Source organism: Acipenser ruthenus, chromosome 31 (genome assembly GCF_902713425.1).
Source record: "Acipenser ruthenus chromosome 31, fAciRut3.2 maternal haplotype, whole genome shotgun sequence".
NCBI lineage: Eukaryota > Metazoa > Chordata > Actinopteri > Acipenseriformes > Acipenseridae > Acipenser > Acipenser ruthenus.
Window position 1 is genome coordinate 15,130,856 of NC_081219.1, and position 26,226 is coordinate 15,157,081.

Genomic DNA, 26,226 nt, shown 5'->3' on the forward strand with positions numbered 1-26,226 from the left:
ACGCCAGTGTGACAGCTCGCTCGCTCTCTGGCTCTCTGGATTGTGTCTGCTGATCTCCTCAGCGCATCTCTGACACGGGGCGTACGAGGCAGACCTGCGCGGCTTGCTTGGCTAAAAATAGATCTTCTTCTTGCTTCTCTGTTTGTCGGGCGAGTGTTTAAATTCTGTGTTTGTGGGGAGATGACAAGCCCCTACTCCCCCAGCCCCCTTCTCCAGTGGTAAGGACCCCGTTCCGAGGATGACAGACCGGAGGAGAGGTGTGTTGCGCCGGCTGAGCGCCGCGGTGTTGCCCGGAGCCGTGCTGTGCGCTTTCCTAATGACAGTCCACGGCAGTTTACCTGGTAAGTGCAGTATTGACGTCACCGCGTTCTGCAAAAAGACAATTGCGATGAAACTGCTTCTGTACCGATATATAACGTGAATATTATTGTTTTAGTTATTTAAATGGGTTCAATAGTATAGCTCTTTGTTTACAGCAGTGCTCTTAAAAAAAAAAAAAAACAATGACAGTGTTATTATTATTATTATTATTATTATTATTATTATTATTATTATTATTATTATTAGTATTAGTATTATTATCGGTGTTGTTATTGTTGTTGTTATTATTATAGTTATTATTATAGTTAACGCCTATTCAGTTCAGTGCGTTTAAACAAACATATGTTATGAAAACATCACACAATTAATATTTTTCTTTAATCCAGTGTTGTTTAGCCTACTGAACTAGATTGAAATAGAGACTGCGTATTGTATTGGGAGCATGGATACATACACATTTAAGTAACATGTACTGATTCAGTTAGTATGTATGTAGATGGGCGGCATATATACAGTATATATTTACAGCGTGCAGGTGTACTGCAATAGCACAGGGAAGGCCTCTTCTTGAATCCGTGTTCTTTACGATAACAATCTTCGGATGCATTTTTAAATCCGGGAAGGTTTAATTACAGGAAAGACAGAAAGAAACGCGAGTGGAATCTGTGTAATGCGGGCAGGCGTGTTGTATATCATCATCCATCGTGAGATAAGAGCGCTTGTCTGTGCTTTATTTACACGATTACGCCGAGGCCGGGCAAACAAATGCGTTTAGTAAACAATGCATCGGTAATGACTTGACTTGATCTGCATGTTTGCGCAGTGAATGTGCGAGTCTCTGCGGATAGCATGGAGCGACACGATGATAATACACTGTGCGCTCTATTAAACTCACAATAGAAGCACATCGTTATCTGCGTCGGGTTGCTTTGCTCTGGCTGATGTATTGCGGTACTAGCAGTTCACGGTTGAAAATGCTATACGGTAATAACACAAAAGTGCAATTAAACTGTGTAGCTTGTGCCCCATGCAGTACCCCACCAAATCACAAGGCAACATTGAGACAAACACTCTTCCGAACAGCACAAGAGATTTCACTCGTCATTTTGTTTGCCTCTGGATACATTTGAAGCAGTGTTTGTTCAAATATGAAGCTGCCTGAAGATCACAGGAGCAGTATATCTGCATGGAGGTCTGTGTAATGTGTACAGTTTTAATGAGAGAGAGAGAGAGCGTGGAGGTGAGGGCACAGGGATGGGATCTGGCCGCTCGGGGATTAGAGAGGACCAGTCTGTGCGCAGGGTGATATGAAAGATAGTCATTCAAAAGTACAAATCTATCACTGGCTCTAAAAGGATCATCCGTGACAGTCAGGGATCTTGCTACACGTTTCCCTCCAGGAACGTTTTGAATTCGATGAACACAAAAATAATAAATACATGTGCAAATGGGGAAGGCCAGCGGTACAGAAAATGTAATTTTAAAACGAAAGCCTGCAATACAGAGCTGGGGTACGTTAATGAAAACAATATTCATGGCGTGTTTGCTATTTAGGAGCGCCCCCATTTATCATTTCCATTTGAAAACCACAAAGTGTGTTTGTGACAGATTTATAATCCATGCTAATTCAGTTTAGCTGTAGACTGGAAAGGCCAGTGAAGATGGAAGTGGATTAGAATGCCATTTGAAGTGGTTTTCTTCAGGACCTGTGGTGCTCAGTGAAATGATGGACGTGGCTTTGGTTATTAATGCAGGTGAAATTCAATCGGACTGTTATGTTTACTGCTGTGGCTGTTTTTCAAGTGACTGTGTAAATCCTGTGGTTTGTTGAAAACACACAGGCCGCACAGAGTCACCAGCCTTGCACACATTAGAAACAGAGTTCAAAATGATGCATGGGCAAAATAGTCAGACTCTAGCACAAAATTCAAGTATACTTTTTAGTATGTGAAATACACACATTCTGTAAAACCAGGCATGGGTCAAACTGCTATGCAATGGGAGTCTTATTTCCCTCTCAAGGAACAGGGGGTTTACTCACTGTGAGGAGACGTGACCAGGGGGTTTACTCACTGTGAGGAGACGTGACCAGGGGGTTTACTCACTGTGAGGAGACGTGACCAGGGGGTTTACTCACTGTGAGGAGACGTGACCAGGGGGTTTACTCACTGCGAGGAGACGTGACCAGGGGGTTTACTCACTGTGAGGAGACGTGACCAGGGGGTTTACTCACTGTGAGGAGACGTGACCAGGGGGTTTACTCACTGTGAGGAGACGTGGCCAGGGGGTTTACTCACTGTGAGGAACGTGACCAGGGGGTTTACTCACTGCGAGGAGACGTGACCAGGGGGTTTACTCACTGTGGAGAGACGTGACCAGGGGGTTTACTCACTGTGAGGAGACGTGACCAGGGGGTTTACTCACTGTGAGGAGACGTGACCAGGGGGTTTACTCACTGTGGAGAGACGTGACCAGGGGGTTTACTCACTGTGAGGAGACGTGGCCAGGGGGTTTACTCACTGTGGAGAGACGTGACCAGGGGGTTTACTCACTGTGAGGAGACGTGACCAGGGGGTTTACTCACTGTGGAGAGACGTGACCAGGGGGTTTACTCACTGTGAGGAGACGTGACCAGGGGGTTTACTCACTGTGAGGAGACGTGGCCAGGGGGTTTACTCACTGTGAGGAGACGTGACCAGGGGGTTTACTCACTGTGAGGAGACGTGGCCAGGGGGTTTACTCACTGTGAGGAAACGTGACCAGGGGGTTTACTCACTGTGAGGAGACGTGACCAGGGGGTTTACTCACTGTGAGGAGACGTGACCAGGGGGTTTACTCACTGTGAAGAGACGTGACCAGGGGGTTTACTCACTGTGGAGAGACGTGACCAGGGGGTTTACTCACTGTGAGGAGACGTGACCAGGGGGTTTACTCACTGTGGAGAGACGTGACCAGGGGGTTTACTCACTGTGGAGAGACGTGACCAGGGGGTTTACTCACTGTGAGGAGACGTGACCAGGGGGTTTACTCACTGTGAGGAGACGTGACCAGGGGGTTTACTCACTGTGGAGAGACGTGACCAGGGGGTTTACTCACTGTGAGGAGACGTGACCGGGGGGTTTACTCACTGTGAGGAGACGTGACCGGGGGGTTTACTCACTGTGAGGAGACGTGACCAGGGGGTTTACTCACTGTGAGGAGACGTGACCAGGGGGTTTACTCACTGTGAGGAACGTGACCAGGGGGTTTACTCACTGTGAGGAGACGTGACCAGGGGGTTTACTCACTGTGGAGAGACGTGACCAGGGGGTTTACTCACTGTGAGGAACGTGACCAGGGGGTTTACTCACTGTGAGGAGACGTGACCAGGGGGTTTACTCACTGTGAGGAGACGTGACCAGGGGGTTTACTCACTGTGGAGAGACGTGACCAGGGGGTTTACTCACTGTGAGGAGACGTGACCAGGGGGTTTACTCACTGTGAGGAGACGTGACCAGGGGGTTTACTCACTGTGAGGAGACGTGACCAGGGGGTTTACTCACTGTGGAGAGACGTGGCCAGGGGGTTTACTCACTGTGAGGAGACGTGACCAGGGGGTTTACTCACTGTGGAGAGACGTGACCAGGGGGTTTACTCACTGTGGAGAGATGTGACCAGGGGGTTTACTCACTGTGGAGAGACGTGACCAGGGGGTTTACTCACTGTGGAGAGACGTGACCAGGGGGTTTACTCACTGTGGAGAGACGTGACCAGGGGGTTTACTCACTGTGAGGAACGTGACCAGGGGGTTTACTCACTGTGAGGAGACGTGACCAGGGGGTTTACTCACTGTGAATAGACGTGACCAGGGGGTTTACTCACTGTGAGGAGACGTGACTAGGGGGTTTACTCACTGTGAGGAGACGTGACCAGGGGGTTTACTCACTGTGGAGAGACGTGACCAGGGGGTTTACTCACTGTGGAGAGATGTGACCAGGGGGTTTACTCACTGTGGAGAGACGTGACCAGGGGGTTTACTCACTGTGGAGAGACGTGACCAGGGGGTTTACTCACTGTGGAGAGACGTGACCAGGGGGTTTACTCACTGTGAGGAGATGTGACCAGGGGGTTTACTCACTGTGAGGAGACGTGACCAGGGGGTTTACTCACTGTGGAGAGACGTGACCAGGGGGTTTACTCACTGTGAGGAGACGTGACCAGGGGGTTTACTCACTGTGAGGAGATGTGACCAGGGGGTTTACTCACTGTGAGGAGATGTGACCAGGGGGTTTACTCACTGTGGAGAGACGTGACCAGGGGGTTTACTCACTGTGGAGAGATGTGACCAGGGGGTTTACTCACTGTGGAGAGACGTGACCAGGGGGTTTACTCACTGTGGAGAGACGTGACCAGGGGGTTTGTTCACTGTGAGGAGACGTGACCAGGGGGTTTACTCACTGTGAGGAGACGTGACCAGGGGGTTTACTCACTGTGGAGAGACGTGACCAGGGGGTTTACTCACTGTGAGGAGACGTGGCCAGGGGGTTTACTCACTGTGAGGAGACGTGACCAGGGGGTTTACTCACTGTGGAGAGACGTGACCAGGGGGTTTACTCACTGTGAGGAGACGTGACCAGGGGGTTTACTCACTGTGAGGAGACGTGACCAGGGGGTTTACTCACTGTGGAGAGACGTGACCAGGGGGTTTACTCACTGTGGAGAGACGTGACCAGGGGGTTTACTCACTGTGAGGAGACGTAACCAGGGGGTTTTCAGAAGGTGCTGCCTGTTTGAGTGATTGTGAATAAACATCAGGAATGGAGCCGAGATAACTTTCCACTCAACACACCTGGTGAAATGCCACAAGCGATTACATGAAGGTCATCCGCAGGTAATCTTGTGTACGGAAAGTCAGTGCTGGTGAGCGGCAGGCACAAAGTAAACCAGGTATGAGAAGCCAGCGGGTCGCCGTCAGAATGCCAGTCCATCTTATCCTGGGCACTGATGTCAAGAACGTACAGCACAATTCTAAAGCTACAATAAAACCTGTCAGCCTTCAACAGCAGGATTTCAGAGCCGCTGACACTGTGTTGTGTTGGATGATCTTATTCCTGCCCACAGCTTTATAATAACGCTGCAGAAATAAGACAGCCTGTGCCTGCATTGGCGTAATGTCGGAATAGCGAATGTTTTGTTATTTTGTAGCGGTTTTCACAAGTCCTGAACGGTCACACGTTTACAATGGGTCTGTCTATATTATTCAGTCAACGGTGATTGAGAATATCACAGACCTTACTCTGAAATGGTTGAGTAAATACGTGTTAAAGCAACGTGATGGGGTTGGAACTGGATTCAGGAGAGTTCCTGTGCTGGTTTGACAGCCCTGCTTTGCTGTGGTGAGGGTAGCTGACTGGCTGAGTTTGGGTTATGGTGTGGTGAGTGTGTGTTAGGTGAGGGGGGGTAACCTGAAACCAGCCTACAACAAAACAGCATTCCGAGAGGTATGGCAACCGACATCATCCAAAACCAAGCAAGGACAGAGCAGAGCATCCTTGAATCCAGTCAGGTGCAAAGATCCAGGGTCTTGCTCTCTCTCTCTCTCCCTCCCTCCTTTTTCTCATCTCTTCCTCTCATCTCTGGCTTCCTATCCCTTGACATGTCATGCCTTTCTCTCAAGCTGCCACCTTTCAGAAACCTGTAAAAGAAAGAAAGCTTGATTGCCATGACTACTAATGGTTCCAAAGCAGCAGTGGAGCTCTGAAACATTAAAACAAACATTTCTGACGTTCCGTGTACTTTTCTCTGCCCCCCCCCCCCCCTCCCCCATCCCCCGTCTCTCCGCTGATGAGAATTCACTGTGATGCAACAGGTCACGGCGGCACTAATGTTGGGATCCGTCTTTTTCTCACAAAAACAAATCTAATTTTAATGCACTGGCCAAGGCTTCTTTCATGTCTCTCTTTATCCAATTACTCTGTAAACACGAGGCTGCACTGAAACATGGCACTGTATCCCTCCCTCCCTCCCTCCCTGCAGACAGCACTGCCACGTCTCACAATCTCTCCGCTGTGAAGCTGCAGTCACATGGGATTGAAGAATAAACAGCAGCTAAAGAAAGCCAGCTTTCACTTATGTCTGGGTTTTCTGTTCATTTCCAATGACAACACTGGGCTAAATGCAAATCAGTTTCTGAACAAGATGAATTCCTTCCTCTCGTCCAATATAACAGACCCCGCCCCACCACCACTGCCACCAGCGCTGCCGTACAAACTAACTTCAGGCCTCTGTTTTTTTTGTTTTGTCCGAGCTGTTGAGGAGAGGAGAGCAGGAGAGGAATGGTAAGGTCGTGGTTTTGACTACAGTAACACTGCAGGGACAGCCATTTCCAAAATAACCCACGAAAACCAAGAGCAGCAGTCAAGGTGATGACGTGGTCTTCTGGTGTCCTGGGTCTCATCAGGATTGATTCCTCACGGAGACACAGCCATGCAGCAGCAGCAGCTTTTGAAAAGATCGCTTTCCTCCAGCACCCAGTTCAGCTCTCCTTCCCTCACTGCCAAGAGAAACCGTGACGCAGCAGAGACTGTGGCGTTGTTCTGGCTTCAGGGGAGTTTTATCAAGAACATTGCTGAGTAAATAGAGTTGCAGGGAAGGGACTGCTCAAATATTTGAGAGTTAAGCATGATAACCACAGGGAATGGAAACTCCCAGTGGTTCTGTTAAGAATTAGTACTTTTTCCTGAATCACTAACAGGGCAGGACCTACAGTATTACTGCTTTGAAAAGCACTGTGCAGCTTCCCTCTGGTTACATCAGTTACTACATTGTGTTTTCATGTTAATCCAAGGCAATTATATTTATAGCTGCTGCATTAATATCATGTGTGACTATTTAAGTTCACATTGAATTAGCTGGCTCTCAGATCCACAGTACAGCACTGAGTTCTCTATACTAGACTGTATTGAATTAGCTGGCTCTCAGATCCCCAGTACAGCACTGAGTTCTCTATACTAGACTGTATTGAATTAGCTGGCTCTCAGATCCACAGTACAGCACTGAGTTCTCTACACTAGACTGTATTGAATTAGCTGGCTCTCAGATCTCCAGTACAGCACTGAGTTCTCTACACTAGACTGTATTGAATTAGCTGGCTGTCAGATCCCCAGTACAGCACTGAGTTCTCTACACTAGACTGTATTGAATTAGCTGGCTCTCAGATCCCCAGTACAGCACTGAGTTCTCTACACTAGACTGTATTGAATTAGCTGGCTCTCAGATCCACAGCACTGAGTTTTCTGTGCTGCATGCTGTATAGAATTGGCTTAAATATCTTCCTAAAATTCAAAAACTGTTAATGTGATCTATTATGAACAAGATATTTTTTTTTATTATTGGAATGTATACAACTGAACAATTACAATAAAACAGTAGAGTACCTATTCAGCCCTAAACCCTGTGCCACGGAGGCATCGCAAACCTGGCATCGGGGCGTGAGGGGGTGAGGGGGTCTCAACAAGAGCTATCTGGTGGTGCTCTTCACAGAGCCATGAGCCCAGAATGCGCGGGATGCATGAAATCCGTATGGGTTTTATGAGCGAGGCGCTCTGTAATAATTCCTGTTTGTGGCCGCAGTAGCACAGCACTGTGCTGATTTATCACGCTGCTCGCGGTGTTATAGATCAGGACTCGAGTGAACGTGTGATTTAGAGCCCGTTGTGGAGCACCCGGGCTGCAGGAGAATTTGATTTGAACATTAAAGAAAGGGCAGAGACTGCTGTGCTGTGGAGAAGGATTGGATTGATGGCTCTCCCACCTCTCTATTCACCCCCCTGTCGTGCGCTCCTCCTCCTCCTCTCTCCATCTCTCTGTTTAATGCATTGCTCCCTCCTCTCTCTCGCGCTTTCACTCCCTCCTCCCTCTCCATCTCTTTGTTTAATGCATCTCTCTCTCTCTCCATCTCACTCCCTCCTCTCTCTCCATCTCTCTGTTTAATGCATTGCTCCCTCCTCTCTCTCTCTCTCTCTCTCTCTCTCTCTCTCTCTGTCTCTCTCTCCATCTAATGCATTGCTCCCTCCTTGCCCCCCAGTCAATGGGCAGAGTTCCATACACTCTGAATTATTGATTCCCTGGTCTTTCACTTTCCCGGCTCTCATGTTTGTGAAACCTGACCCTCTCCCCTTCCTCTGATCCAGCACTGAGGTGTGCTGTGCAGAGCCACGCTGGCAGAGATTGAAGTCACTGTGTGGGGTGAGAGCAGGAGCACCTGCTGCCCTTTACATGCAGAGGCAAAGCAAACACTGCCTGCTGTGAACTATAGGGCTGTCCAATGAAGAGCTCTTGCATCGTTTGCAGCTCAATGACCACAACAGTGTGTGTTAATGTGCAGCAGCAGCTTTTGGTTTAGTCTGCTTTCGTTTGTGAAGTGTACTGTTTCCGTGTAGCGATGTGCTTTGATTCGTGCGACACTGTGAGAGCTCTCTGGTAATTAGTGAGAGAGGTCATCAGCTCTTCTGCACTGCATAATAACAGTCTTGTGACTGTGTCAGAATCATAAAGGAACAGCGAATGAGAGTCCATCTCCCTCCGTTAAACGAAAGCGTTTCCATGTTTAAGGACCTGTAGCATGTAGATACTGATACTGATGCCAGCAGGCCCAGTTTGCTTTGTTGTGATCTCCCCCCTGGTTCATATTTCAAGCAGCGGACGAAGCCCCATTGTCTCGCTTTCCTGTCTGTACCTAAACAGGAAGTGCACAAATCCCCACCGTTGCTAGGTCTTGCTTGGTTACCATTTCCATGGGAACTGACATGAATCGTTTCTGCCATTGACTGCCAGTTTTGAGACTTAATTGAGACTCTGTCGCTGTGGATACAGGATGTTCAACAGAAATTGACCCACGCTTGGGGAGTCCATTTCAGAACAGCACCGGGGGGGAGTGGGGAGTGGGGAGTGGGGAGTTAGAGTGGGGGTGGGGGGCTTTAACCTTATGAAATTTTACTCGTTTTATATTGAGTTAACACAAGCCGAAACAAGAAAGGCAGTCCCCTGAAGGAACAGGAGAGTGTTTAGTGGAGCAGGTCTGACCGCACCTCCAGGAATGCTGCTCTTGTTTCGTTTGTGTGAGGTTGTGTTTAATGGGGCGCATTGTTCTCTGAGAACGAGAGAGTACCCGCCCTGAGCAGGGAGCTGTGCTTGACAGACGGACGCACCCTAACTGGACCTTTCAGTATCTACATCCGTCATGCTTATAAATGCGAGGGATCAATACAAGACGATTCTCGAGGCTATCGGTCAATCTGTAACCACTCTGCATCTGCATCTGACAGGAAGGCAATCGGCTCACGTTTAAACCCGAGTTTCTCTTGGTTTCTGGGCGATCTTAACACATAGTATTATTCTTTTTTTTTTTAACATGTGAAATGATGTAACAAAATATCTAAGACATGCAAAGCAAGCCAAATGAAACAAGATCGCCCAGAAAGTCTTGGCTGTAAAGCAATGAAGAATGAATTAGGAGAGACTGAAGGAACAAAATGAGTGAAACTCCCAGATGCAAAATCCTCCCATTTGAATGTGCGTTTGAAATGCGATTGTGTGCAATCTATGTAAATAAGATCAGAGGGACCATTACTTACCTGAGGCATGAAAACACAATACAAGACCGTGTGCCAGTAACTGTACAAATAAAGAGCTCATTGACACTCTTACAAAAGCATGAAATGTGATTATTTTGCTTGAACTGAATCTCAGTTAGGTGGTGAGCTGAACGATGCAAGTCAAAGAATAACACGCTTTGAGTTCAGCTGGACGCGCTTGTTAAAATATAGACCGGCTTGTCTAATTGGTTTATCAAAAAGACGCTTCATCAGTCAGCCCCATAAAGACGTGCTTCATTGTGCATGGGACAAACGACAGGACATGCTGTGGGATTGCATACGATGCTTGAGTGGAATTGTAACGTAGGAATCTGTAACAGGGTTGCTTGCAGTGCCTGGCTGTGTCTGACACACCCGGGAGTGAGAGTGTGCAGCGTGTTGTTCACACTGTATTGTTTGTTCTTGGTCCTGTGTTCAATGACTCCTGATACAGCAAACCCAGAATATAGGTCCGTGTGCTGCACAAGATGCTGCAGCGCCAGGAGTGGGCTTTTGGGCCACTCAAGTGGGGTGGACAAGCTTGTTTTGTAGTTGTATAATGCATTGATTGAGGATAAAGTGAAAACTCCCAACCGAATCGCTGTTGTGAAAGAGGTGACCACTGGCCCTTCTGCATTGTGCTGTGTATCGAAGGGTGTGGTAAAATACAAGGTGATACCCAGAGGTCAGAGACACTGCCCATGGGTGAGGTCACTGAGTAAACAGAGGAGCTAATCTTCAACTGACATAATTTCCAGCTGAGGCAAACTGTCTGAGACCAGCCGTCTGAGGCAAACGTTTCAGACAGAAAAATCTAAGATAGCTGCGTCACATCTGCCAGCATCACTAAGGTTCACCCAACAGATCAGCTCAGCTCCGAGGGACCGGCATGCTTTCCGCACCGCTGTAGTTTTCAAGATGTTTTCAAGTGTTGTTAAATAACCCCAGTGCCAGCTATCAGATGTCTGACGCAATCCGCTTTCTATCACAGAATGCAGCGCCCGCGTTCTTTCTCGTTGTGTGGCCTCTTTCAATCCAGGCTTTGTGAAGCAGGAGCTTTCTTGGTGTGTTTGTTTACGCAGTGGCGTGTTCCAGGTCATGTGCTCCCAAGAGCTGGATTTGATTGGACCGCTCTGTAGAACAGGGTAGTAACGAGGGTCTCAAAGCAGTGGACCGACAGGCTTTTCTTTGAACTGTGTGTTGACGTTGCTTGCTCCAGGCTATTAAAACACAAGGCTGTATTGTTGGGGTTCTGAGGATGGACCCCCCTCTCCCTGTCCACACGTCACGAGCTGAACCATCCCAGACGCCCCTTGTTTTCGAGAGCATGCTGCAAATCTGATGACGTCACCGGCCCAGGCTCTGACAGTCGTTATGGCAACAGATGGTTCCTTATCTTGCTGGTGCAGGCAGGCAGAGGCACCAGAGGCACTGATTATTTATTTAAATCAAGTGAAGATAACCCACGGGAGCAGGGTGCCCTTCCAATACCCTTCCTACTCTGTGAAGGGAGCCTCACCTGCTTTCAAATCCTGCTCTGTCCTAGTTTATATTTCTTGACGTGCTTTCATGCCAATGGCACCACGTGACAGGGCTCGGTTTAGTGAGCTTGTACGCCCCCCCCCCCCGTGGCTCTGCATTACACGCACTCTGGCTTATGAAAACGGCTCTGCTAGGCAGTAACCAGTCACTGCTTTCCAGTGGCTCTTCAGTGTCTCTGTGTTCCTTTATAATTGATCTGGAAAGAGTGCTGGGTAAATAGAATTAAAAACAAATACCATTTAAAATAATGGAATACACCTTTACGGCAATGAGCTTGTCTTTTCATGTGACGGTGGGTGCATGACAGGTGACATGCAGTGGGATTATGTGAGCTCTGTGTGCTTTATACCTCCCACCCCCAATCCCAGGATTACACTGAAGATGCTTGACAGAGCCGTTGAGCTTCCTCACTCAATCAGAGAGCCCTCGACAGTACAACCCCCCCCCCCCCCCCCTCCCCCCCTCGCGTTGGGAAGGCTGGATTAACGCAGTGTTTTACAAGCACGACTTTAACCTGGGACATTCTCCCTCTCGTTCTCTCTCTCTCTATCACTATCCCTCTCCAGCTCTCTCTCTCCCTCTCTCACTCTATCCCTCCCTCTCTCTCTCTCTCTCTATCTCTCCAGCTCTCTGCCCCATCCTTTCACTGTTTTGTTATTTGAATTTTAGGTGTAATTAAAAAGTCAATCTAACAATATAAAACAAACACAGATGTGTGCACTGCTCGCTGTAGCTGTGACTGTGAGTTGCTTTGAGAGCTCGGGTGCAGCGCTAGCACAGTTTCGACTGGAGGCAACGTTTGATCATTTTTATATTTGGCTCTTTAAACAATTCCTTGATTTATAGTGCCGGTAGCTTCAGGCATTTTCTGATTGGCTTCAGAGAACGATGTCACATTTCTGATTGTTTTTCTGCAGCTACGAGCTAGGCTGTATGTCACACTGAAGCCTCTGCTTCGAGATAATGGGGGCCTCTTTTTTCACCTTGTTTTTTCTCACTGCAGTATCTTCAGTCAGTGCTGTGCGGGGGTGAGGTCTAGTGGTCTCTATGTTGTATATTCCTATGATCTAATTCAATGTTTTGACTCAGACAGCACCAGTCCACGTGTCAGGAATGACTGGCGTTCATTGTGATAAATGAGCTCTGCTGATCGAACAATGAGATGTGTCATCAACAACAATGTTCTCAAATGTATTTCAAGAAGCAGCGCTCGATTGCTTGTGTGCTGTAAGGGGTTCATGTGCTGTGTCTCTCTTGTCTCCTAGTGGACAGCTGTCCCCGCAGTCTGGACTGCACCATGCAGCGCCGGCAGTTCTGCCAGCCTGGCTCGAGGGAGTGCGGCCCCTGCATCTCCCCGCTGGTTGAGGATGAACACAAGAACTGCGTGGTGATGACGCGCAGCCTGCATGCTGGTGAGTGCATGTGTGTTATAATGGGTGCCTGCATGCCTGTGTCTGGAATTTACAATGTGGGTTATGACCCCCTCCATGATTTCAATAAAGCAATAAAACTTTGGTTTTGCCTTCACCGGTGACGTGGTTTTAATGCTGCTGATGGCATAAGCGTTTGGAGACTCGGTCCTTAGCTTGATCGCTAGCTTGACTCAACCCGAACCACCACGGCCACAGCCAGGATCCCCCCAGGCAACCCCTAATGGAGAGACTGCCCCTCAGTGACTGCCTTCACACTCCGGGAGGTTTGTAGAGCTGGAGGAATCAGCATGCGTGCCCCTGCATTAACCCCTGCCTGACCTCCAGTCTCTTCAGCTCCGCACTGACGTCACTCACACAGCCCGACACCTAATTAACGAGCGAGACTCCTAACGACCCTGGCAGGGAGCTGGGATAGCGACAGGGCTGCAGACTGGGAGATTAGTGCAGTGTACAGACTCGGAGACACGGCTATGTGGGCCGGGGATGTCTGTGTGTGTGTGGAGCCTGTGTGTGTGTGGAGTCTGTGTGTGTGTGTGTGTGTGGAGTCTGTGTGTGGAGCTGTGTGTGCGTGTGTGTGTGGAGTTCTTGTGTGGAGCCTGTGTGTGTGTGTGTGTGTGTGTGTGTGTGTGTGTGTGTGTGTGTGTGTGTGTGGCGGGGATGGAAATAAGCCAGCCGTTCCTGCAGGCTGACCTGTAATCAGTACCCTTTTAGAGCTCTTCAGAATGTCAGGCTCATTACCAGCAAATCCTACCGGCTCTGCAGAAGCAAACATGACTGGGCTATTATAGATCTGTGTGACTCACCGGGGGCTCAGGGCTCGTAAATCAGTTTAGAAACTCGAGCAAAAGAAAAACTAATCAGACCAAAAAAAAAAAAAAAAGAATCAAGTTTAGGCAAGTCTTGCTGCTGCTGAAAAAAAATCAATCGTGGGCTTAAGGGTTCAACGGGGTGGTTCAGAGGAGAGGGAGAGTGACCTAACACTGTGTCTCAGGCTGGGGGTCTCCACTCTCCTGCATGCCCTCCTGTGTGATACCCGATATCAGTGCAGCTCACAGTCCAAGACCTGCTACAGCAGCTGATGAGGTGCTGCAATGTGCTTCAACATCCAGTGCGGTTAGTATTGATCTCACAGCAGCAGGGAAGGAGAGCAGGAAGCTGTCAGGACAGGTGAAAGGGTGCAGAGTTGGACATAATTCGGAAAACACCTGCCATGTATAGCACACACCTGTCTGCCTGCGGTTCAGGGTTTCCCCTGCAGCAGAGAGCCACGGGAGACGGTGTTAATTAGATCATTGACACTTCCATCCACCCTGTAGACTCTGTGTACAGATGCACTCAGAGGAGCGGGCCCTGTAGACTCTGTGTACAGATGCACTCAGAGGAGCGGGCCCTGTAGACTCTGTATACAGATGCACTCAGAGGAGCGGGCCCTGTAGACTCTGTATACAGATGCACTCAGAGGAGCGGGCCCTGTAGACTCTGTATACAGATGCACTCGGAGGACTGGGGGGCAGTTCAGACTCGATGTGCAGCTAATTATTTATAAATCTGCCAAGGTGTTGAAATTGGAAGTGGATTGGAGCCCAGGTGAAAGGCTGGAGTCCTAACCCGCTGTGCCCCACTGCAGCAGAGTTTCGTTTCATTAAGTTTGAGAATTGCGTGTGCCAGCTTGGAGTGGACATGCTATTACAGGCTTGTGAGAGTCGGGTTGATTTGCCAAAAACACACAAAACAATTATTAATAGCAAGTGATCCCCAGGTACGGCGTGCACACCCACCTGCTGGCTGATGAAACATTCATCCTTGCATTAGCCGTGCTACACAAACACCCTTGTGCTTTATTCATATTAATGAATGCTGTGAGATATTGACAGAGGAGCGGATCTGCCGTCCACCATCTGTCTCCCCCGTTCCGAGCTCCAGGGCCTGTTCTCTGCCTGCGTGTGTGTGTGTGTGTGTGTGTGTGTGTGTGTGTGCACGTGTCAGCATGTGTGTGTGCCCGTGCCTCCGAGCTGCACCCAGCACATGCTGTACACTTGTACACACACAGGACTTTAATGCCAGATCCATCAATGTTTAATGGCTGAGAATTACTGCCATGCTGTTCTATGAAATATTGATGCTGCGGAGTGTGAACTGCCCAGGGTTAAGGATTCAGTAGCACCAGCTGCGAAGCTGCAAGCCTAGGAATGACAACTGAAAATATATATATATATATATAAACAAACTAAATAAAATGAGACTGAACTTTACATAATAGCACATTGACATGCAGAGCACCACCGTAATTACTGTTCCAGACACTGAGATCACAGAGAAACATGAGAACCTGAAGAAACATTAAGAACTGACTGCTCCACATGCACGCACACACACATGCATGCTCGCACACACACACAATCACGAGGGCATGGTATAGAGCCTGTCCTTGTTCTATTCCAGTGGGAGGGTTTGCAGGTTCGGTCCTCTCATTTACTGTAGAGTGTTTGAGCAGGGAAGTGACGAAGGTTACAGCTTCACATGAGCACTGCTGAGACTGCAGGGTCACAGAAAAAAAAAAAAAAACCTACGTACTTGGAGGGTTACTTATTTGATTTGATGTATTTTTATTTCATTTGGATGTATTTCTAATCTCAGTTTTGCATATTTTTGTCAGGGTTAGCAATTTAGAATTCTGTGTAAAACTGTCCACTTTCTATTTCAAAAGCTCTGCAAATCATTTTGCAAGGGTTAATGAGACTGGAGAGATGAGGAGGTTCGGACTCTTTGATTTCCATCCCCTGTGTTCTCATACTCAGAAGTTTTTTAATTGCTCGCGGGGGTGGCTATTTTAATGAGGACAGAAGTGCTTTTGAAGATTGCCCGTCATAGTTAAATACCTGGCTGGTCATCTTCCCACATCGACCCAAGAGGTGCGTGACGAGCCAGCTGCTTGAGTGCTTCAGAGCAGCAGCTCCCAGCCCAGCCCTTGCTGTCCTCCACACACACACACACACACACACCCAGCCTGCTCTGTGCTGAGGGGCTGAGCTCCATTAGAGTCTGCCTGCTGCATAGGGGGCTTCAAAGGGAGGTCTGACATCACCTCCTGCCCACTGCAGCAGATCAGAACACCCCTGATCCATTACACACACAAGCTTTTCAGATGGACGATGTGCTGTTACGGTGCCTTGGCTCTGAATCGAAAACGTTTTTTGCTGTAATGGCTTTTAGGGGATTGATGCAGCTAAAATCTGGAAGCCCGCGCTTAGACCCTGATGCACCCACGCTCTCTGCTTTGCACCAGCGATTCCCACCACGAGCAGTTCCCTGATTCTTGTGATGTCACCCCCCCCCCCCTCTCCCTGCTGGCCTGTGATTGGCTGTCTCTCTCTCTCTCAGTCTGTGCTTGTGTGTGGGTGTAAGATGCTGGTGTTCCCTCAGTCCTATACAATAGACTGACAGAGTGAGAGAGAGAGGTGAGACTGGCTATCGCTCCTCATCCCTGTGCCTTTTCAACAGTTTGAATCGACAGTGTGTTTTTGTGGCTCGTTGTTTTACATATAAAGAAATCCAGCTTTTACACTGCGAAGAGTAATACAAAAATATATATATATTTTTTTTTTAAGCCTTTTTGATTCTTCTTCAAATTGATTTGTTTGCACAATATGAACTTGTGGCGGGTTCTGTTTCCGGAGTGCCTGTGTGCCCTGGTGATGGTGTGTGCCAGCTCGCCGGTGCATCACCGCGAGCGCCTCTTCCAGTACAGGACAGGTAAGAGCGGGCGTTACGATCGGAGCACACTGCGGCAGTGCAGGAGCTGGGGGGCTTGGCTCTGCTCATCCCCGTTCCACATGTCACTTGAGCTGCGTGTGCTGGTTTGTGTGGTTTTGAACAGGCTTGGTGGGCTCGTGCAGTTCAGTGATGAAGCTGATTCTGCAGTTTGATTGCAGTATCAGGGGCTGCATATACTCCTGTAGCACCTGCTTCCGTTGATCGCGTTCCCTGCAGCTGTGAAGCTGCTTGTATAAACTGGTACTCTAATGGTGTTGTTTAATGTTCGCTTGTGCAATTCCCATGAATCCGTTGTTCTGTATCTTTTATTAATCAATTCATTCATTCAGTAATTTTATTAGTTTGCTTCATGTTAGTATCTTATTGGTACAATAGGACAACGTCGCCTTACAGCTGATTTCGTGGCGTAAAGGGATGCCTTGTAAAGGGGTAGCGCTGAACCCACTGATCACAGACTAATCAAAAGGACGGGTGCTCCTTTCTGTCTCCTGGAGGAGACAGCCCTTAACTGATATTTCCAAAAGCCCCGCGTCCAGTTTGAACCGCTCCTCTGTATTGTTTCTCTGCTTCACCTTGACCTGAGGTTTCTAATGCGTTTTAAATTCTGTAATGTGAGTCTCCCTCGCTGGGGGAGTGCAGGACACTCAAAAGCGACTTTCCCTTTGAGTGGAAGCTTTTGTTGATGATTTTACTGTAGGAATATCTGCAGGCACCAGGGGGCGCCAAAGGGTGCAGATCTGACTGATGGAACCTGTTGCCAAGGGGTTGCTGTCTGTTACCTGGTAACCTGTGCAGCTGTTGATTGGGTGTCGCTGCAGGGGAGGTCAGGCAAGCATGGACTGGGGTTGGGGTCTGATTTTTAAGGCTTTTATTATGTTCAGCCCAATGATACTTTTCTCTGCTTGTCTGAGTACATTCACATGTGTGTGCTCATGTATACTCCTGTCATCCGTATGTGTGGCTGCGTTTGTTCTTCTGGCACGGTGTGGTTTGGTTCTTTGTTCATCTTCAGGGCACTGACGAGGTTTTCATTCCTGCCTTTGTTTTGCCGACCGAGTGACTGAATATTTTAATAGCAGATGCTATCACCTAAGATCTAAGATCTGTTCTCCACAAAAGAGCCATTGAAGTCCTCCACGCACGCACGCTCACCCTCTCACACACACACACACACACAGTGCCATACCGTACAGTACAGCCCCCATGCAGAATTCAGGATGGATCAGTGGACTGTCTGTCCCCGCAGCTCCTGTTAAAGCTCAGCGTTCCTTCCCTTGACTCCTATCCTGTTTTCAGTCTGCAGCAGTAAGGAGCTGCCCAGTTCGAGTGCCAGCCGTTGCAGGAAGTCGATGAGATTACTATTGAAATGTAATGTTATGTGTGTTAAACTCCCAACTCAATCACAGTGTTGATTTCCTGCCGTATTTAGAAGCACTGACCACCAGAGGGCAGCACAGCTCGCTCACAACAGAGTCCCTCATCTGCTCCAGTGAGATTAAAGCACCTGTTAGTTTAAGCATTAGAACAGAGTTATTTCTAATGTAGGTTTTGAACCCTTAATGGATGTAGGAAAATCTCTAAAATTGTCCCACAGTAAAAGCATAGCCATTTGTAATAAAGAATAGCGACAGCATGGTAAAGCTTAGATGAGCATTGCAAAGCGCAGAAAGGTCTGGAAAAGCATGGTAAACGATGGTGAATGCACTGGCTTCAGTATCAAGCGATCAGGCGTTTTCAATCTTTGAAGCGTTCTCCCTGTCAGATGCACTGGGGTGGTTTGTTTTCACTGCCCAGCAGCTTGTTAATTTCACATTGACCGCGTCTCTCTTTATTCAGCTCCATATCGTCTCTCATTAGCTGGAAAGAATGATAAAGAGCGAGCAGGCAGACCCCTGTGAGGGGGTTTCCAGGACACAGCCAGCTCCCCACAGCAGCACCTTCTAGTTGAATGAATAAATCATTAATATCGCAGCTCTCGTTTCAGTTCACAAATTAACAGCTTCTGTTTGTTTTGCAAACATTTTGGGAATGGGGGGGAGGGGGCACCAAAACCTAGAATTATCCAGATGGTTCAGCCATCCACACAGGCACACGCTCTTACATGTATTCCACACCCCTAAACATGCAGATGGTTCGGCCCGCCCCCAAGTGGTTCCCTGCTGTGGGGCACTTGGCTGGATTAGATGATAGGGGAGTTGGGGGTGGGGGGTAAACAGAGATCTGACTCCTGCTCTTTTGAAGTGAGTTTTAATCCTTTTAGAGGTTTGTTGTCTGAATGCAGGCTGTGATATACGTCTGGAGAGCTCCCTGGACCTGAGCTCATCTCACAAATGGGCTGATAGGATCTTGGGTTTCTGTTGTCTGGAAGCTTTCAGAAATACAAACACAGAGTTTGAGTTCTTCCTGAAGTTTATTCCAAGACCAGGGAGCAAAAAAAAACGAATGTCCTTTTTCCAAATTCTGATTTAAAAAAAAAAAAAAAAAAAAAGAAAAAAGCTCTCACAGTCCCCTTTCCATCTGAGAAACTATAGCAATTAAGCCAGTGTTCTACAAACAACAGACGTATTGAATATTTTATACTAAAGCGACCTAAAGTAAAACTTCCCTAAGTGATATTTTTAGTCGGACCACATCGGGGGTTGAAACTAGGAAACCCAGTTCCTGACATTATAAAACAGATTTGTCGGTGCAAGACAGCACCGAATCAATGGAACGTACCCTGGTCTGCTTTTCGGTTTGCTCATGGGGTTTACAGGGAGTTTACAGGAGTAGTATTGCATGTATATTTCCGTGACAGGCTCTCATTAATATAAATATTGCAAGACTTCCTCCCCGAGGTGTCTAATTGCAATTGAATTGCGTTAGCTTACCCTCTCCCCTCGCTCCCCCCTCGAGCAGGCTGAATATTGGGCTGATCTCTGAACAGGTGACTGGACCCTGCCCCCTGCAGCTCCCCTCAGTAGTGTTCTCTGAATCTGCTGCTTTGGTGATGGGAAATCCATCTTCCCTTCTAGCCTCCCCCTGGCCTGGCCACCATGCTCACACACAAGGCCTTCCCCCGCCGCCCATTAGCATGAGGGCAGTACAGGACCTGCTGTCCGCTCTGATGCGGTTTGAGGCCTTGTTTACATCTGTGTCTGAGAGGGAGGGCAGGACGGGGGGTGGGGGGGGAGCTGTCATTGATCCAGCCCTCCTGCAGTGCTCTGTTCCTCTGCCACACACAGACTGTGAGCCCCTGGTTGCTAGGGGAGCGCCAGGCCCCATGCCTGTGGAATGCAGGTTTGTTGTTGACGACGAGACTTTATATGGTGGCTTCTTTTGTTTCGGGGCTCTTTGCCTCGCATGCACTCGTGGAGCGGCCGGGCCCAGCCTTGTCATTCATCCTGGCTTTCTTTGCTTTTCATTTTGTCCCGTTGCTCTTCCTGGCTCTACACCTCCCCCTGGTACTGTATATTGCTTTATGACCCCTTCCTGTAACCCCCTTCCCAGTCTTCGCCGTCTGCTTTTTCCTTTCTTCGCTTTGAAGGTGACCGATTTCAGTGCTGCTCAAAATCTTTAGGGGTTTTGCTGTAGAATCACTTTCTCGTTAATAGTTTTTATAGTCCTGGCAATTGTGGACTCCCAAACCTTTAAGAACCCTTAAGAGCCTTTTGGATTCCATTTCTCGATTGTTGACTTCAGTGTGTTTGTCTCCCTTTTAAAAAAAAATAAAATACAAAGATGCTATTGTAATGACTCCGGGTGGCTGAATATCCTCCATAATCTCTGGCAGCATCCAGGAGGAGACCACATCATGGCGCAATTAGACAACAATTAGAAAGATGAAACAGGAATTCACTTCTGCTGTTTTGTTAATTATAGTATGGGTGTCTCTCTCCCTCTCACCCTCTCTCTCTCTCTCTCGCCTTCTCTTAGGAAAGATGTCGACTGTTCCCAGTGTGGATGAGGAGATCGACTACCTGGCCTCCATCATTGCCAAACAGAGACACCAGCAGGTAGAACTCAAACAAGAAGGTAAGCTGGCCAACAAATAAGGAGCACCTGCCATAACATTATCAATGAGTCACCGATTCAAAGGGGCGCGTGTGCCTGTAATCCCTTCAGGGTCCTGTTGTGCTTGTTGTATATTAGAAAGCTCTCCAGGTAATGGATCTCTGTTTGTCTCTCCTCACAGACAACCCGTCTACTGTGATTGGGAATACGCTGGAAACCAGCAGGAAGGAGGAGATCCCAGTCCAAATGAACGCAGATGTCCAGTCTGCCACTGGGGAGGCCAAGGCCAGCCAAAGCCCCACCACAACGGCAAACCCCCCCACCAAACCGACCGTGCGGCACGGGCCTGTGACATCACCCTACCCTGGCAACGATGCGCTGCTGCTCAGTATGTACCAAGACTAGTGAACCAAGACTGAGCTGTAGAGCAATACTTAAAAAAATAAAATAAATCTACTGTTTCACAACTGGCTGAAAAGGTGCAAATTTAGAAGGTTCGTTCTGCGTGACGTCTTGCACAGCTTCGTGGGCCTCGACTGAATCATTCGCACTCAGAGTGCCTTGTTGTCTGGACGGCCTCTCCCTCCCTCGCGTTGTGTGTTATGATTAGTTTTCCTTCGTCATAACTCCTTTCTGTACTCGGCAGCATTCGAAACGGCCAGTCCTGCTCTTGTTCGAAATGGCCAGTGCTGTGCTTTGACGTAGGCAGACTCTCAGGAGAGCCGGGAGCGGTGTTGTGAACACTGGGTTTATATATCACTACAGTACGAAGGGAGACGGACCGTTCTGTCATATCAGACGCTCGCTAAACCTCTGCCTCCGTCTGGGTTGTGCCTGACTGGTCTTCTCATCCCTCTCCCTCTCCCTCTCCCTCCCTCTCTCTCTAGCCATGATAGTCGTGTGCACTGTGGTTGGAACAGCAGCTCTGATAGTAGCTGGCGTGTGCTGGGTCAGGTAAGACTCTTTTAAAGAACTCCACTGGTTCTAAAGTGAGCAGACTCTTCTAGTCCTGTCGTACTGGCATGCATGCTTACAGCAGTCTTCAATAGCACAACCCTATAATGAGTGTTTGCATGCATGTGAGGATGCAGCTTTCAATCAAAAGAAGAGTGAGAATATTAATAACAACATGCACCGTCCAATTCTGGCTTTATTTGTTATTTATTTAGTTGACTTCTTTTTTAAGGTTTTACATGCATAGGACAGGTCTCTTTTTTTATTCCTAATACAGAATAAAGAAACAAGTAGCTGGATATTAAACGCTGGGATAGAAAGCCCTTTAGAATAAAGATGTAACGCAGCAGTCAATATCCTTACAGCTCTGTTTCTCTATTGGGTGTTAATGACGTGTGCTCTCCTGCTCCCCCTACAGGTTACAGAAGGATATGCGTTTAGCGCAGAAGGTGGACTATCCTGCGTTCAGAGTGATGGGCCCCACCACATTCGAAGGCACGTCGGTAAGTGAGACGTTTTCACCAAGATCGGCTTTTTAAAAAACACAATCTGCACTGTTAAGTTTCCTGGTTTGCAGTATTTTTTTATGCAAGGTGTTTTTTGGTTTTTTTTCGTCTCAGCCCGGTGATAAGAAGCTGGCACAAAGCGCTCAGATGTACCATTACCAGCATCAGAAACAACAGATGCTGTCCATGGAGAAGTGAGTAGACAGACGTCAGAAAAGAGTCTCAAGCGTTTGAAACCAGGACACTTCCGAGCAACCTTTTCAGCAATTCATGAAGCAGCTTGGTGGAGGGGCGACGTTTTTAAAGCCTTTTAAAGCATTTTTTTGTCTGTCACCTTGTGAATAGTTCCACATCAAAACAAGCTTGATCCTAGCTGATGAAAACGGGTTGCATGAAAGCTGCCTGGCGTTTGTGGGATTGCGATTAAGGCTGTCCCAGTGCGTCTTGGTTTACTGACGCGCCGTGCGTTTGGTATTTGACGATGGGAGGAATTTAAACAGCTGTTTTTGTTTCAGTTTTAAACGTGATCAGCAGGGATTCTCGGAGACCCTGACTCCCAGGCTAAACGTCTCTCGATGTTCTCTCTGTGTTTTCAGACACAAAGAAGAGCCCAAAGAGCCAGGCTCCGGTGCCACATCAGACGAGGAGAATGAAGACGGAGACTTCACTGTGTACGAGTGTCCTGGACTGGCCCCGGTGAGTGGCATGGCACAATACATGCAGCTCACAGAACAGCACTCAGAGGTGTGCTTCATTACAGGGAGCAGAGCCCAGGCGTCGCAGAAACAGCACTGTCTTCCCCTCATCAGCATCACATCTTTCCTGTACGTCCCTTTGGGGGGAGAGGGAGGGAGGGAGGAGCCCCATATCTGGCCACCACCACACTGTAGATTCACTTCCTGGTATCGGGATCTTTAAAATGCAGCAAAAGGGAGTTTCATGTTTCAGGTGGTGTCCTAATACCTGCTGCACAGGAAGTGAATCTACAGTGTGGTGGTGGCCGGATATGGGCCCCCCCCCTCCCTGAGTCAGAGTGAAACTTACCAAAGGGACGTACAGGAAAGATGTGATTAAAAACAAAACTATGGAAGGAGGAGATTGGACTTGTAAGAAAAGTGTTATGCTAGTGAGAGGTAAGACAATGGATTTGAATTGAAAGTTTGGATTATTTCCCCTGCCCTGGAGCCTCTGCTGACCCGTTCACACTGCACCACGCCTCTCCACAGCTCTGTGACACAGGCAGGAGGTAATGGGGCAGGTCCTCCTCAGAGCAGGTGTCTGGAAGGGGGGGTTAGAAACACATTGTCGCGTCCCGTTCATGTTCATTCTCCAGGCACGTATTTGCTGTGTTGGAACCGTGTTCAGTGCGTTCTTGAATGAACCGGCGCTTGTGTTTGTGTCTCTCTTTCAGACAGGAGAAATGGAAGTGAAGAACCCCTTATTTGACGATTCCTCTCTCCGCCCCCAAAAGAACCACCAGTAACCCCGAAACCTGCCCCTCTTTCCAAAACCACCCCCTGAAACCCCCTCGCTTTGGACTGCACAAACAGAGGCAGGATTTAAGAGATGAACAGGCTTCTCTACTGAGACTGGAGTCCGAGGAGGGGAAGAAAGCAAAAGGATTTGAAATTGGCAGGACGGGGACCCCCATAGCGCCCCCTATGGATTGTGCTTTGACACTGCTGGGAATCAACCCCCCTCCCCACACACACGCACGCACGCACACACACACACTAAACTGGAACCAGTGGGAGCAATGGGCAGACAACTGGTGTTGTCGGACTTTTACTGGGTAGCAAAAGGGTTGAGGGTGGCAGACGGACCTCGAGGAAACGTGTGGGATTATGGCCAGAATCCTTTGCCTTTTTTAGGTGTCTTTTTTAAGGTTTTATCAGTCGTGCTGGTGGGCACAATATTGCATTTGAAATCAGATTTGTTTATTGCAGCTGGTGCAATTACTTACTGGCTGGGGTTTGAAAAACGTGTGCTTTATTTAAAGATGGATTTGTGTGTGCGTGTGTGTGTGCGTTCTCTCAGGACAGGGACTGTATGGAAACACAAGAGAACACCCAAGCCTCTGCGAGACATTGCTAGAGAGACACTTAGCAAGTATCGCTTAAGCTTGAAAGAATGAATAAAAACAGCAAGCTTTAAATAAAGTGCAGGTTCGAGGGCCCCAGCATCGCCATCACGTCATTGTAATAAATCTATTTCTATATCCCAATATCAGAGAATAAGAGGTTCTCCTGTGGGCAATCTGACACCCTCTTCCTCTAAACAAACAGTCTGCCTTCTTTTGCCATTGGCTGAATACCTCCTGCTTGCTGATGGGACGGGGGATGGGGTTTTGTTCTTGTGATTTGAATCCGTGTTTGCTTTAGTGCACAATTAATCCTTCTGAATATTTCTGCTGAGCGACACACATGCATAGCGATGCATATCATTACTCACTCAGCAACATGCTTACTCTCTCACACTCACACACTCACACTCACTGCAATCGCATTGCAGTACAAACATGAGCTTCACTCCACAAACACTTTGATTTTCATATCCAACCATCTACATGACATAAAAAAACATATTGCATATTCAAACAAATGTATTTAATGTAAATACATATATAAATGTATGTATACAGACAGAGGCACGAGGAGATTAGATTTATATAGGAACATATATTTATATGTATAGGCACAATGTTTATCTAGACCGAGTCATTTAATCACACATCTTGATTGGATAGTGGCACATACTGTTTCTGCAAACTGGGATTTTTATAAAAACTGTAGATTACTTTCTGATAATTGATACCCCTTGCAATTGCGTAGCATTGGCAGGAATAGCATCTCGTGTGCTCAGCAGTTACCAGGCGTCCACTGAATGTGAAAGCGTGCGGCAGGAGGGGGCAGACTGGCCAGTGGGTAGCACGGCCGAGGCATCAGGTAGCCGCGTGGCTGACGTGAAACTTTAAGAGCTGCATTAGATACGGTGTTTGAACACTATGTCAAATGTTTTGCAATTATACGTGTTATATTTAATTCTGTTTGTAAGCTCTCACTCTTTCTCTGTCTCTGTTTGTTTTTCCCCACGTCTGCGAGACACTTCATGATTTATGCAAAAGCAGACTGGGCCACTGTGCTTGCCCAATTCGTATTTCAGTAGCCAAGCATCAGCGAAGCATTTGCTGAAAACTGCATGGCAGGGGGAGGGCTTGTATTAACCACTGGCAGAGTATCCGAAGTCTCAAGCGGGTCAGAGACGCCTCCGACACGCAGGGATCAGTAGAAAAACAAACCCTTTGCAGAAGTGGGTTTCATACTTTTGTTTGCTAACAGTAGTCTCTGTCTTGAAGAGGTTCAGCACCCTCACACAAGGGAGGGGAGGGGAGTCTTGTATTTTAAATGAAGCGCAAAGGATTTCTTTGTCCTTCTTTTTAACTACTCTTAAGCACACTCCTGGCGTTGTGTGTTTATCTGAAGGCTGCAGTATTGAGGAGCATCAAGCACGGGTACCACAGCCTACCTGTCTTTACATCTCCACTGAGAACCGAGCCCCACACACAGGGGCTGTGTTCCTGGGAGCTGCATACTGGTAAAAACCTGCAGCATACAAATGAATGGGATATCTACCAATACTCTTTTTAATAATAATCAAAAAAAAAAAAAAACGCTGCCAGTGATCAATACCTAACCCCTCCACCGTCTCTCTATTGAGCCGAGTCTCAGTTTGACACAGCGCCAGGGTTACAGTTTCCCAGCAGAACCACAGGCAACGCCCCTGGAAGAGTGCTGGTCCTGGGTGTGTCTTATATTATACAGAGAGGCTGGCCCGCCCATTGCTGCTGCTGCATGGAGCCCTGCCCCCCGGTTCTGGAGTGAGGGAGGGGGAGGCTCAGGGCTGAGTCCGTGGGGGGGAGCAGGCAGCCCGGGCTCAGTGTAACCCAGTGATGCTTTAAACTTTCCTCTGAAGCGGCACGCCTGTTTGGAGATGTACAAATCATTTTCAGCTGGGACTGCCTGCATGTAGACATGATTATTAAATATTTGTATTACACTGCAGATCAGCTGTGTTGGTTTGTTGGCTTGT

General features: G+C 48.0%; 1 protein-coding gene across 2 annotated transcripts; it reads left to right on the plus strand.

Moving 5' to 3' along the window:
- Positions 1-35: 35 nt before the first annotated feature.
- Positions 36-26,198, plus strand: LOC117396676 (neural proliferation differentiation and control protein 1). Of its 2 annotated transcripts, XM_059005730.1 has the most exons (9): positions 36-341; positions 12,743-12,889; positions 20,600-20,698; positions 20,859-21,065; positions 21,565-21,631; positions 22,050-22,134; positions 22,252-22,331; positions 22,734-22,833; positions 23,549-26,198. In XM_059005730.1, the coding sequence occupies exons 1-9, from the start codon at positions 239-241 to the stop codon at positions 23,618-23,620; spliced, it is 960 nt and encodes a 319-aa protein (XP_058861713.1). In that variant the 5' UTR covers positions 36-238; the 3' UTR covers positions 23,621-26,198. The 2 variants fall into 2 exon arrangements, with proteins under 2 accessions (XP_058861713.1, XP_058861714.1); XM_059005731.1 differs by lacking the exons at positions 36-341; positions 12,743-12,889 and adding an exon at positions 16,375-16,663.
- Positions 26,199-26,226: the final 28 nt, after the last annotated feature.